The sequence below is a fragment of the Etheostoma cragini genome, chromosome 22 (assembly GCF_013103735.1).
Source record: "Etheostoma cragini isolate CJK2018 chromosome 22, CSU_Ecrag_1.0, whole genome shotgun sequence".
Taxonomy (NCBI): Eukaryota; Metazoa; Chordata; class Actinopteri; order Perciformes; family Percidae; genus Etheostoma; species Etheostoma cragini.
In genome coordinates, this window is record NC_048428.1 from 21528946 (window position 1) to 21542512 (window position 13567).

General features: G+C 41.0%; 1 protein-coding gene across 2 annotated transcripts in view; it reads right to left on the reverse strand.

Annotated features, from left to right (window-relative positions):
* zgc:112982 (uncharacterized protein LOC503771 homolog) overlaps window positions 1-11955 on the reverse strand; it is a 12735-nt gene extending 780 nt beyond the window's left edge. The window contains exons 1-10 of one of the 2 annotated variants that reach the window (XM_034861699.1): window positions 11708-11955; window positions 10042-10085; window positions 9239-9913; window positions 8013-8816; window positions 4423-4592; window positions 2989-3109; window positions 1640-1712; window positions 841-962; window positions 324-429; window positions 125-239 (exon numbers count right to left, since the gene is read on the reverse strand). In XM_034861699.1, the coding sequence (XP_034717590.1) occupies window positions 125-239; window positions 324-429; window positions 841-962; window positions 1640-1712; window positions 2989-3109; window positions 4423-4592; window positions 8013-8816; window positions 9239-9913; window positions 10042-10076 (2221 nt within the window). In that variant the 5' untranslated portion in view covers window positions 10077-10085; window positions 11708-11955. Of the gene's footprint in view, window positions 1-124; window positions 240-323; window positions 430-840; window positions 969-1639; window positions 1713-2988; window positions 3110-4422; window positions 4593-8012; window positions 8817-9238; window positions 9914-10041; window positions 10086-11707 lie in introns of those variants that run through there. The other variant, XM_034861701.1, reaches the window with a different exon arrangement.
* Between the last annotated feature and the right edge of the window lie 1612 nt (window positions 11956-13567).

Here is a 13567-nt window from a genome sequence, read left to right on the forward strand (position 1 = left end):
TTACCTGCAGGGGTGTGTGGTTACCTGCAGGGGTGTGTGGTTACCTGCAGGGGTGTGTGGTTACCTGCAGGGGTGTGTAGTTACCTGCAGGGGTGCTTAGTTACCTGACGGGGTGCTTAGTTACCTGACGGGGTGTTGCGGTTGTCTGGTTGTCTCATTGGTCCCAGCCGGTTGACGGGGCGGGTGTTCCTGCGTTGGGGGGCAGCATTCGGTCTGTACGGAGCTCCTCTCCTTGGTCCCTAAAGGAGGAGAGGAAGGTTAAATATTCACTCTGAGCTCTAACATGTAGTCTCCATTATATGAAAGATCTCTGTGATGCTCACCATGTTGCCCTCTCGTCTCCTGCTTTGCTCCTCAGGCCAGTTGGAGAACTCTTCGTCCTCCATCGGAGACATGTCATTCTTGTCCCTGTACGTTGACCCCGGCGCACTGACAGAAACACAATGTACAGAAAGTAGATGTTGGTATAAGCTAAGAGTACTTACTTCGTACTGAGTACATGTACTCTGTTGCTTCCCACCACTGATTAAATGTAATCTGGATCTATAAAGATTAAATGTAATCTTGATTTATAATCTTAAATTAACAGTAAGCCCCTTGACCTTTGGGAAATATCAGTTATTACACTTATCACTTATCATTAAAAAGGTAATTAAAACTCAGAATACAGTAAATTTAGTAACTTCTGTGCAAGTTAGATGTGGTAATATTCATGCTTAATGCAGGGTTCTCTTGTTTAAGTCTATCCAACTTCACCTTCAAAGCACTCAGGAGGTTTATTAACACAAAGTAAAGTCTGGTAAACAACGACAGCATAAGGAACGAGGAGTTTACTCTCACCTGATTGGACACAGGGGGAGCGGGGACATATTGTTCCCTGATATTGTGACTTTCACCCCCTCCAGCCTCTCCTGTCTCCTCCTCTCCAGGTCATGCCTCAGGTCCCCCGGGTCTTGAACCGGCTGTCAACACATCATCAATAATATCAAGTAAAAAAAACACCCATTCAGATGGACATGTATCCGCAAATACAAATGAGGGCATTTTATCAGCAGTCTCTACGGGTGTAGTGTTTTAGGATGCCAAGTATCCATGACTTGCTGCTCAATCACAGGAGCACTTTCAGAAATGGACTCATTCTCCCAAAATGCACCACAGAGCTCTACAGGAAGTCCTTCCTGCCTGTTGCCATCAAACTTTATAACTCCTCCCTCTAAGTGTCTGACACACACACACACACACACACACACACACACACACACGCACACGCACACGCACACACGCACGCACACACAGAGGAAAGGAAACGGGACAATATTATCTGTTTTATGCAATAATACCGACCTAAAATGTGTGCAATACTCAATAGCTACTACTATTTTTATTATTATTATTATTATTATTATTATTATTACTACTTTTCACCATTGCAACTCCTTAATTATGTTAATTATGTAAATATTGTACCATACCATTCCTTTAACTATGTAAACATACATATCCATACTCATTGTATTTCTTTATATATATTTCTACTCTGATATTAATACTATTTGTGCAACTGCAACACACAGAGTTTCCCTTTGGGGATCAATAAATTAGTTCTGATTCTGATTAGAGGCGGCGTATCGTTATTCACCAGCACGGGTCCTGGTCTGGAGAACAGAGGCTCGTCGTCCTCAAGCAGCGAGTTCATGTTGAAGCTGAAGCCTCTGCAGAAGAAGACAGACAGAAGGACATTTATCACCTGAATTAATGCAGCACCTTTTAAACCAAAACTACAAATGTAACAGTAAATACTGCAATTTAAAGAACAAATAAGATAGAATGACAAATCAAAATTAAAACCAAGGAGTAACATTACTAGAAGAGTTCTGGACCTGGGTTTAGGGACCTGAAGAAAGCCCGAGGATCACAGGCTCTTTTACAGAAAGACACTTGTCTTTTTAGACAATTTAGAAATGAAACCCATGACTGTGTTTGATGCAGCGCATTTGCACAAATAAGTCTGTACTTTACTCAAATTTACTGACATTTATCCCCTTTTCTTTATAATTGCCAAAGCAGCCAAGAGAACCCAGAATCAAAGAGATAACAACTGATATCATCACACAATCTCTGCGTTTGGCGAAATATGGCCGGTAATTTATTAACTTTACTTGACAAATTACACATGACAACATCCGTAATTATTATAAATTAGGGATTGTCCGTTTTCTCAATGCTGACAATAATACGATTATTAGCACGTAACTAAACAATACCCGATATTTGGAGCCGATTTGCATTTACAGTGAAAAGGAAAACCTTTAAGTCAAAGTTGGGATTTTGGAAAGTTACAATCTCCAACACAAAACTTTATTTAAGTGATTTAAACAATTATTACAAATTACCAGGAGGTCCCCGGGTAACACTAGTCCGCTGTGAATAGGGTTTAACACTAGAAGTGTGGTCATTTTGACCGCCAGATTCCAAACTCTCTTATGATGATAAATACCTAATTGCAATATTAATACTTGTATTGTGTTAGGATACACTTAGAAAAACTAACTAACACCAAAATGTACAATTGGACGAGTTTAAATATATATACTGAAAATCCCAGCGTGCAGAATGACTGTGTATTGCCAAAATAGGTAAAAGTAAAGGTAAACTTTTTGTTTTTCTTCGCCTTTTGTGTAATGTAAAAAAAAACAATTTTTAAATGGAAATACAGACTATTTTACGAAAAGTCAGGTCCCAGCAGGATTGTATTTTTTTTTAATCCAGCAAAGACAATTTGAAAAATACATTTATAACTTTCAAAATGGGCAAAATGACCGCCATGGCTGCGCAGAATGTTAACCTGTATTGTTATGAATCTTAATTTTGAACTTTCGATCAGAAGTTTAAGAAAACTTGGACACTCAGCTGCTATTAATATGATATTTAATAACTACCATTAGAACCACTTTGATCACCAAAGACAACAAACACCATTCAGCGTACCGGTTTGAGCTGAACCTTTCATCCAACGTCAGCTCCTCCGTCTCTTCCTCGGCGTAGCCGCCTTGTTGGGGCGCCGAGAATCGCTCATTCAGGGTGACCCCGTCATTTCTAAAATACTGCTCTGTGAATGCAGACAACAGACATTTAAGAACCTAAATATGTTGAGTTTTTGTGGTTTTAACCCTTGTGTTGGTTTCCCGTCAAAATTTAAAATGAACACTTGAGGCTTTTTAATCACTGTTCTTGACTTTTTCTTATTTTTTTGTCCCTTTTTTCAACACTTGAAAACACAATTTTTTCAATGTATTGTTCAATGTCACTTTTTTGACATTTTTTAACACTACGTAACAAATAAAATTAAAAGGAATGGATGTTGGAATATGTCAACTTTTACTCAATACTATTTCAAAAACACTTCAATTTGTTTTACAATGTTATAAAATTGAATAAGACGCCCCAGAATTAATGAAAGTAGAGATTTGTACTTGCAAAAGAGTGTTGGGTGAAATAAATCATGTCATTTTGGGGATTTAAAAAGAACATTGATATAGGACAACATGAGGATAACATGAGGACAACATGGGGACAACATGAGGACAACATGAGGGCAACATGAGGGCAACATGAGGGCAACATGAGGGCAACATGAGGGCAACATGGGGACAACAAGAGGACAACATGAGGACAACATGAGGGCAACATGAGGACAACATGAGGACAACATGAGGACAACATGAGGACAACATGAGGACAACATGGGGACAACAAGAGGACAACATGAGGACAACATGAGGGCAACATGAGGACAACATGAGGACAACATGAGGACAACATGAGGGTTAATCACAATCCAGCTACGGACCAATCATTTTTATGGTTTGTGTTTTTAATCCAAACCTGAACTAGTTTTCACAGTTTATAAAAAAGCCCAAATTTACTTCTGTAAAGCAGTGTAACATGTTATCAGGACGAGGTCCACGGTAGAGCATTTCACACGTTGTAAAACAGGTTAATAACCAACGGAGTACTAATCAGACACGCTCTGCCAACTCGAACGCCAAAAATCAAAATGTTCAAACTGATTTGACTGCTGCAGAAAACAGCTGCTGTTGACACTTATTTTAGGATTTCACAGCTTCCTCCTGAGCCCCAGGAGACTCAGTGTGTGATCTAGTGTCCCCCCTCCATCAAACTAGACTTTGCAATAGTAGCTAGAAGTAAACTTTGGTATAAATGAGTAAACAAGGCTGTGGTTTATTTTTTGGATTGGTAGAATTTTATGTTAAGGATCTTGAATCCAAATGGAGATTAATCTCTTGTTTGTTCCCATCTGTGGCATGTTTTATATTATTAAATGACAAATGAGTTACCCTAAATGTGGATTTAGTATGAAACCAAACACTCAACACGTAGATGTGTGCATGCCGTGCTGACCTTTGACCTGGTGCACCAGTGTGATGATTTCCTGGGCAAACGTCCCGGTGTGCACGGCGTTCTCCCGGTACGTCCCGGAGTGCTCCAGCATGGGCAGGAAGTCCAGACGCTGGCGACCCACGTTGACCAGGTCTAAAGAGAGCTGCCGGTCCGAGGAGTAGCACAGCGGGCTGCAGAGGAGAAGAAGAAGAATGAGACCAAGCCAAGAGGTAAGACTGGTCCCCGTTGGGATGAGCTCTTACCTGAACTATGTGCACAGCTGATGTGTTTAATTTACACGTTTTTAAATACAAATACATACAAGCTCAACATATTTTGAGTATATATGTGTGTAATTTAGCCAAAATACCCAGTTTTAAAAAGGACTTTCTGTCCCCATCACATCTGGCAAAGAAAAAGAAAAAGAAAATCTTTACCTTACCCAACAAACCTGCCTTTCACGAGTTCCACGACTGACATTGTTTACAATAACTATATGTTGAATAAAAGGGGGGATGTTCCCCCCCCCGAACGGACACAGAATCGTACAATTCATCATAATGGATGTCTAGAAAGGCTTAAAGGTAAAGCCGGAGGAGACCGAGGTACCCCATCTTTCTTAAAAAGACAGGTGAGTTTAAGGGTGGGTGAAAGTTCACACTTCTTCTGGTGTTTCATCCATTGAATCTTCCGTTTGGCATCTTAACTTTGGTTCTCCGACGTACATTCGGTGAACTCCAGTCACCTTGTTGTTTGAATCCCACGTGGAAAACTTGACATTTTTAATCGGCCATCTTGTGCGATCTAGATCTGTGATCTTTGATCGAACTCGACCCACAGTTCCTCCAGGACTCAACGGATCCCCGTTCACCTTCTGGAGCCACTTCAATGTCTTTATTGAGCAGAATCTATCATGTTGTTCTTAATGTCGCCAATTTCTCCTCTTCGCTGATTCCATTTCTCCACTGATCAGCATGGAGGATTCATTACTTTAATATCTCATTTTCTGGTTTGATACTGTGAAAGTTGACAGCTTCAATCACTCCATTTCACAGCACTTATGTTTATGTTCTTGGCAAGAACTTATCCTTTTTCAGATTAACAATATTTACATTCACGGCTTCTGTTTCTGCGTCCACAGCACTGATTATGCTTCAACTTCCTCCATTTTCCAGATGTGTCGATGCATATGTTCATGCCATTGATTTCTGATTTTTCCAGCACTAAAGATGCTGCAATTTCTCCTTCATCAACATTCATACTCATCTTCAAGGGTTTAATTTCACTTCTCCTTGTAACAGCACCGGTCTTTTCTCAACTTCTTGGCATTTCTTCTCATTTTGATGGTCCAGATAAGGCTGCGATCCATTGGTTGAATCCATATCCATTTATCTTCGTAATAGCAATATTCATTGCTTTAATTTCTCAATTTATCTGTTTCTATGTTCTTGGCCTCATCTTCTCCTTGCAGCCACATTAATGATGCTTTGATTTCTCCTTTTAACAGCTTTCATGTTTACGTTCACGCTTCAATTTCTTCTCTACCCAGTGTGTATTCATTCTTAAGTCATTAAATCATGGTTGGGGCTGTCAGGCTTGTCTTCTTTACCAGCTTCTCCGACAAATAACAGATCCCCAGCTCAAAATTCTTCCAAAAAAAAAAAAAAAAAACAGCTGTAGGTGTGTTTGTTTATCCATCAATCCCTGTGGTAAGAACAGTAAAGAACAATAAGTCTTTGTGTTTGTCTGAACTTGAATGCATCTTAGCATTTGCATTGTGGACATGCTTTGAATACTCTTTACCAAAATAACACCTCAAACACGGTTCGGTATTTGGCCAAACCGACTTCCGATGCTCCCCGCTCATCCACATGTGGTGGGAAATTGTGCCAGAACATTTGTTTGTCTCCACTTCCTCCCACTGACCGTGTGCAGGTTTCCAAACATCCGATTTAGCGTGTGGACAAACGGCTCCAGTCAAGATAAAAAAAATGTCCTCATCTTCCTGCGAAATATCTTGATTAATGTTGTTTAAAACCTTAATCAAACATTTCCCCTCCACCTTCATCGCAGAGCACTCATTACTTTCTCTGGTGGGCTTAAGTGATGTTGCTTTGTCACAAAGCAGGCCATGTTGCCTAGTTGCTAAAAGCCTGCACTTCCTTAAATCTTTATTTTACTTCTGTCAAGTGTTTGACTTCCAGGTGACGTTTTCAGGAAACAGACCTGTCCTTCAGTTTCAGCTGTGATTTCCTGATCCTGTTTCACAGACCGCAAGTGAAATGTCATCGAGGGAGTCAGAAGATCTGTGGACCTCAGCTCAACCAGAGGCAACATCTGTAGCATCAATAACGAGGCTGTTTAACACAAAATATGCAATATAGAGATTGTCACGTTTAGAGAGCGTTAACATTTAACGGTCTTCTTTCACTTTCAGTCCAAAATAATCCAAATCTTTTAGTTATGTCTTGCCAAGGCATCATGACTGAGTGATGACAATGCTACATCCCTTCAAACATACTTCTGTATAATAATGTAAGACCATGTTTGCAGGGTGTTTCCTTTCACAGCTGCTTTTAGGAAAGCCAACTTGAGCAACAAAGAACCAACGCCTGGTTCTGATCCTTTTCAATATGGTCTTTGAGATGTTTCTTGACTTCGCTGAAGTCCACAGTGACTGTGTGATGGTCCAGTTCTGCTGTCAAACCCCTCTTTACTCACATAAGCATGATTTCAAAGTCCTGCTTCTTGCCTTTGGGGTGTGTGGCCATTTCTGAATCCTGTCAGAATCACCTTTCATGTTGCACCTCTTCCATCTGCCTCAAAGCTTGCTGAGATTAAAGCCAACGAATACTGGAGTAGATTTGATGACAACATACAGACTCTGATGTTCTCCCGCTAGCCATCATCAGGTGTTCCCTTTATTTACTTTAATGTGTCCAAATGATCGTCAATAGGTTGTTTTTTGTTGCCGCTTTTCAGTCACTCTTCTGACGTTAGAGGCGTTGTGCTCTCCTGTATCTTGCTGACCAGATCCTTCCATCTCATGAGCGTATTTGCATGAAAGGTAATGTAAGAGTTGTGAGAATTATGAAGGATTGATAAGGAAGTATTGCCAAGTATAATATCAGCACCATTTTATATTGTCACTTTCCCAAAGACCAACCACCAAGCCTCGTCAGAAGCCTTCAACTGGGATTTGGTTCCTTCAGGAGTTGTGAGCGTTTCCGTTGCTTCAATGCGTCTCTTCCTGGTGTCAATCCACACGTTTTCACGTGAGGGTGACGACTCCGTTTCAGATGAAAATGTGTTGTTAGAAACTTCTGCGAGGCGTCCTGGTCGTAAGATACAACAGCAAACCTTGGAAGAAACGTTCAGCAGTGCCTCACAGTCTCCATGAGGGAACACATTTTAAGCAGATGTGCAAACTGCAACACAATCCAGTTCAGTGCTGATATATGTTGTGGCCCCTAATATTCAACAAGCCTTCACTCTCCAAGTGGTTGTTTCTTTCTTCCTTGTTCCTTCAGCAACGTTCCATGATTTCAGAAAGAGAAGTGTGAACTTTCCCCTCTCACCCGTAATAATTTCCTATAAAAATAATATTGTACCTGTTTTTGTTTACGGGTCGGCTCATGTCGACTTTGATGGTTAGCGTTTCCTCCGTTACGACCGCCATGTTGTTGGTCTTCTGTTCGCTCCATGCTCGCTCCCTCTGACGGGGCATTTTAGGGTCCAAGTCATCCCTCTGTAGGTGCTGGTCCAAACTTCCAGACCTTTGAGGTTCCCACTGTTGGAGTCTGTCTTCTTCTGCCCAGTCAGGCTCCCCTGCGATTGGATCCTCATAAGAATCTTCCCTGAATGCTCGGTACCCTGGTCTTTGCTCTTCTTCAGGAAGATCTTGGGAGGACTGCTGTGTGCGTGGTTGATGTCTGGCCGGTCCAGTCCTTCCACCCTGGCCCCGACTGAACTGCCCTCTCCCTGGGCGAGGACCACCCCTCCCCCTGTGGTTCACCGGACCCTCTCGATTACCATATCTCACAGGGTTTGGTCTATCTTGAGGCGCAGAGTTCCTCCTAGTTTCATGATAGTTGGAGTCTCCCCATTTATCTTGAAAATGGCGTCCTCTCGCGTCTTCCCGATCCTCCAACGCTCTGAAACGCTCCGGAGAGGAGCCCCTTGGACGAGGACTCCTCTGCAGAGTAAAGTCAGGCGCAAGGTCTTCACGATCGCCAAATTGTTGCCAGCGTGACGGCTCTCCGCTCCCTGTGATGCCATGATCGTGTTCAATGACAAGTGGTCCCCCACGGCGACCGTCTCCACGGGGGAGGCTCCCACGAGTGTCTCCACCAAACCTGTCCCTGGGTGTGTCCACTGAGTAACGCTGTTGCCCAAAGTCCTCCTCATTCCTGTACCTGTGACAGCATAAGAGGAGGTGACATGGTTCAACAATTATTCATGCTTATCATACAACTTCACATCTGGTTTTAAATGTACACTTTAAATTAGCTTTTGAGTTATCTCACAGTCTAAATCAAATATCCAATGTGCTTATGACAAGTTATTAAATTACTTCTGTCTTTAAAACTGCTGATTTCACTACAACGCTTTCAACGTAAGACATGCAGAATTTTTAAAGAATTGGAAGAAGTTGCAAAGCAAGACAACTTTAAGCCATGCAGACTACTAGTTAGATTAGTATTATGTTTTAGGGAAATAAGTCGTGATGAAAAACAGCGGGCCATTATGCTGTAAAAGGAAAATTTGAAAGACGGGAATCCTCTGCATTCTTCGCATCCTTGCGACAGTGCTGCAAAGCATTTTGCTTAAAATTTACCCAAGGTGAGCGGCGTCATCCATTTGTCTTCTTTGTCTTTTAAAGGGGGGGATCCTCTCGTGATGTGAATTCTCTCTTCTTCTATCTCTATTAGGACCCTGTGTGCCCCTCCTCCCTCTTTCCCTACCTTCTCCACCTCTTTGGTCATCCAACCTGGTATTGTGACTTTGGTCTCTGAACCTCCCTGGACCCCTGCCCTGGTCCTCTCTCTTCCAGCCTGTCCCCGGCTCTCTCTGCTGGTGGTCTGAGTGAGACTTCGGTGTCGCCGGCAATCTCTCCCTAGATATCCTCAGAGGAGACTGGGGCAACCTCGCTCGGTTTTCAAAACGCTGGAAGAGATCTTTGAACCCTTCTCTGCGTCTATCTCCCTCAACTCCTCCATCACGCAGCTGAGAAAGCCCGCGGTCTTCATCAAAGCCGACGACATTAAGACGGGGCGACTGTGGCCTTCTGCGATGAAACTCCTCCTGGTTTGGGTGGCGATGACGCACAAACTTATGGTCATCTGGGAAAGGAGGGGATCTTCTCTGGCCTTCAGGGTACATGTCTTCCCTGGAGTAGTCCCAGTGTTCTTCGGGATCATCTCTAGAGCGGCGGCTCCTGTTCGACGGACTCCCGTCCAGATCTGCAAGGACTTTGTGAGGATCAAAGCCTGGTTCCTCCCATGGGAACTTTCTGCAAAAGTAAATAAAGAAAAACCTTAACGTCACCACACCAGACTCCAAAAATCAGCATTCACATTTATACTCAGATCTTGCGAGACACAACTATATAAAAAAATGAAAACCTAGCGATGCGTTTACCTGTAATGTGGGGATCCGGGTCGTGGTCTTGACATTTTGCCGACCTTTAAGGAAAAGAGTTTGTTTTGTTTCAAGATTAAAGCTGCAGGAAAAATACAACGGACCACAGTACAGGCAGTTATTACTTAACTACTTAATCTAGTTAGGAGAATATTTTACTATAGTCTAGTTACTAGACTAGTAACTAGTAGCTAGACTAGGATAAACTGATCAGGCGGGCCGGCTCGGTGGTCGGCATGAAGTTGGACTCACTGGTGACGGTGGCAAAGAGGAGGACTTTGGACAAACTGCTGGACATTACTAAAAATGCCAGCCCCCCCCCCTGCACACCGTCATCAGCACCTAGAGGAGCCGGTTCAGTGGAAGGGTCCTTCCTAAGTGCCGGACCAACAGACTCAAGTACTCCTGTGTCCCTCATGCCATCAAACTATACAACTCCTCACTAGGGGGGAGGAGGAAATAGGGCAGAGAGGACAATACATACATACATACATAAATACACACAGTACACATACATACATGCACACCTGGACTTAAATTCACACCTGGTGACTTTATCACTTCAACACTGGACTCAAAACTGACATTTGAATATTAATTTATGGTCTTTTCTTTGTTTATTTGACAAATGTTCTTAATATTGTTGTTATTATTATTGTTATTTTGTTGTCTTTATACTGTCTTTTTTATCTAATTTTTCATTTCTTTTTTTTTGCTAAAACTGCTGCTGGAACTTTCAATTTCCTCGCAGGAGTCATCCCAAAAGGATTAATAAAGAGAAGTCTAACTCTAGACTGTCTAGTTGCTGTCAACAACAACAACAGGTTCAACTCGAAGCAGCGGCAGCTTGAAGCAGAACAGGCTGTTTTCACGATGGTATTTGGGGATTTGAGGCTGCCCAAAAAGACATAATGCAACTCAGTTTGCTGTTGTCTCTAATATTACGCTCATTGAAATGAATGTACATAAAGATGGGCTGTGCGTTAATTTGATATTAACGGTTTTGCAGAATTATATCATGATATTTACATCTTATTGCTGTGGTCATTAATTTAATTAAATAACCAAATAACGAGTTTAAGTTGAGTATTTAAAGTCTCATAATAAATCTCGATGAAACCCACATTTGTCAAACTATTTGCAACTTCATATTACTGATATTAAACATGCTTATAAATACTGTGATAATTGATTTTAATCATGCTGCCAACTTGAAGTTCTGTCTTAATATTATTGCAGAGCTTCACTTGTTTATTCTGCAGTAGGTGAACTTAATAAACTGGCAACTGAATTCACGACAGGGAGTCTTTCATTTTCACATTAATCTGCAGTTTATAGCTGTATAAATTAATATTACATGCAGATTGAGCCGAGTTTCTTTAATTAGTGGCTGATTTAGATGGTAACATCCTACTAAAACCAAAGATAAACACACTAGCGTTTAGCTAACTTTAGCTACAAGCTCTGCTAAGTTTACGGGAATGGTTTTACTGATCTCGCGATAGCCAAAGGTTGGTTATATAATATAATATAATATATTATATTATATATTACCCAAACCGTCAAAACATAACCAAACTGTCCAAGCCAAACGGGTTTAACGTCTAACTGGCGGACGCTAAAGCTAACTAGCAGGTAGGTTGCTAAGGTTACGCAGATGTCTTACCTTCTTCCTCGATCCGTGCCAGGCTAGCGCGGCTAACGTTAGCTAAAGCAATGACAATCACACCAAAAACAACCCGCAATATAACCGTTTGTGATGTTAAACGTAAGCCCTATTTATCACCGTGTATAACCGAAAGCTAGCTAGCTTAATACGTTGTGTTTTTTCTTTAACGCCCGCAAGAAAATCAAAGAAAATGGCTGTCGGCGCCTCGATGTGTTCATAACATAGACAGTTAAAGAAAGCCTGTGTTCCGGTCATTTCCGGTCTTTTTCACAATAAAAGCATTTTTAAAAAAAAAATTTAATTTTGTAAATATCACAAAATTAACATACAGAACATATTATAACTACGTAATAATGATGGAAAAGTAATGATAACAATACGAGAACAATAACAAAAATAAAAACATAAACACAAAATATGAGTGTTAGGTGTGTGTGTGTGTGTGTGTGTGTCCCTTTAAATTAAAAAATATAAAAAGATAACTAGAGTACATGAAACATGCATAGGCTACATGGACGACAATACATTGGGAATGTAGTTATATCCTTGCTTATGTTATGTTTATATGACTTTAAAGTATCTATGTTTGTGAATGATAGAAAGAAAAAATATGACTTTAAAGCTCACCATCTTGACATATTGAGTAAAATGTTTGATTTATGTCACAGGTTTAACATTTGCTCTCCTTTTCTTCTCCTGGCCGAAACAGGTGCATGTTCCCTTGGAAACGTTAATAATGACTAAAGTTGGGTTTTACAAAGACCTTTGGCTCAAATATTGACAACAGTGGACTTTAAAGAGCTTTTTAGAGTCCCAATACTTGCTGTCCGGAACCACCAAAACACCAAATTCACTACTTCTATAAAACAAATAGATGGTTGACAAAGTATAATCCGTAATTATTCTGCTTTAGATGTGTTTTTCCGGTTATTTATTAGGCTTTTATTTTATTTTTATCTATAATTGTACAGCACTTTGGGGCAGTAGTAGAAATCAACTTTGACCTTGACCTTGGCCAATAGATTACCTTCAAATAAATATCTGACGTTGGCTGTTAAAGCCATGTTAAACAGGTCACAAATTGTTTTATTTTGAAAGATAAAAGGCTGAACAGGAAGTTGTCTTTGATCCTAATAATCAGAGCTTTTTCCAGTAAACATAACCGATCTGATATCTTCAGAGCAGTAGACACACAGTGCATCTGTGTAGGAATCTCAAGTAAAAATGAATTATTCACTTCAATTTTTTGCAGATCACTTTTAATTTCGGTGCAGCGTAAATTCAACACACAGTGAGATAAAATGATAAATAAAAGTGGCTGCATAAGCCCTACACTACATTTCATAAGTCACTTGTTATGAACGTCGGAGATTAAACATCTTATACAGTTTTGAATCTTTCTAAAGTTTCCCCTTCAACCCAAAACAAGTGTTTATTTATCCAGCTCACTGACACAAAAGGACTCAATGAAGTTTATTGTTCTTTTTCAGCAGTTATCCATGCGCCACATCTACAATAATATATTCCACCAAGCCGCAGCAGTGTCACAGTAATATTGGGATAAACATTATGTCCTTTGTTTTGTTTTTTACTTCATATACAAGGGAACCCCGGAGACCCTCTTACGATGAGCTTCAGCAGAATCTGGAGGAATTAGGAGCTAATAATACGGAGACAGGAAGCAAGAGTAAAGACGTAAAAACAAAGGGCTGAAGGATGCAGCGGTGATTGGGACTAACACTCTCTGGTCTACTAGCCTGGTCCTACCAGACTCTGGTCCACTAGCTTGGACTCTGGTCCACTAGCTTGGTCCTACCAGACTCTGGTCTACTAGCCTGGTCCTACCAGACTCTGGTC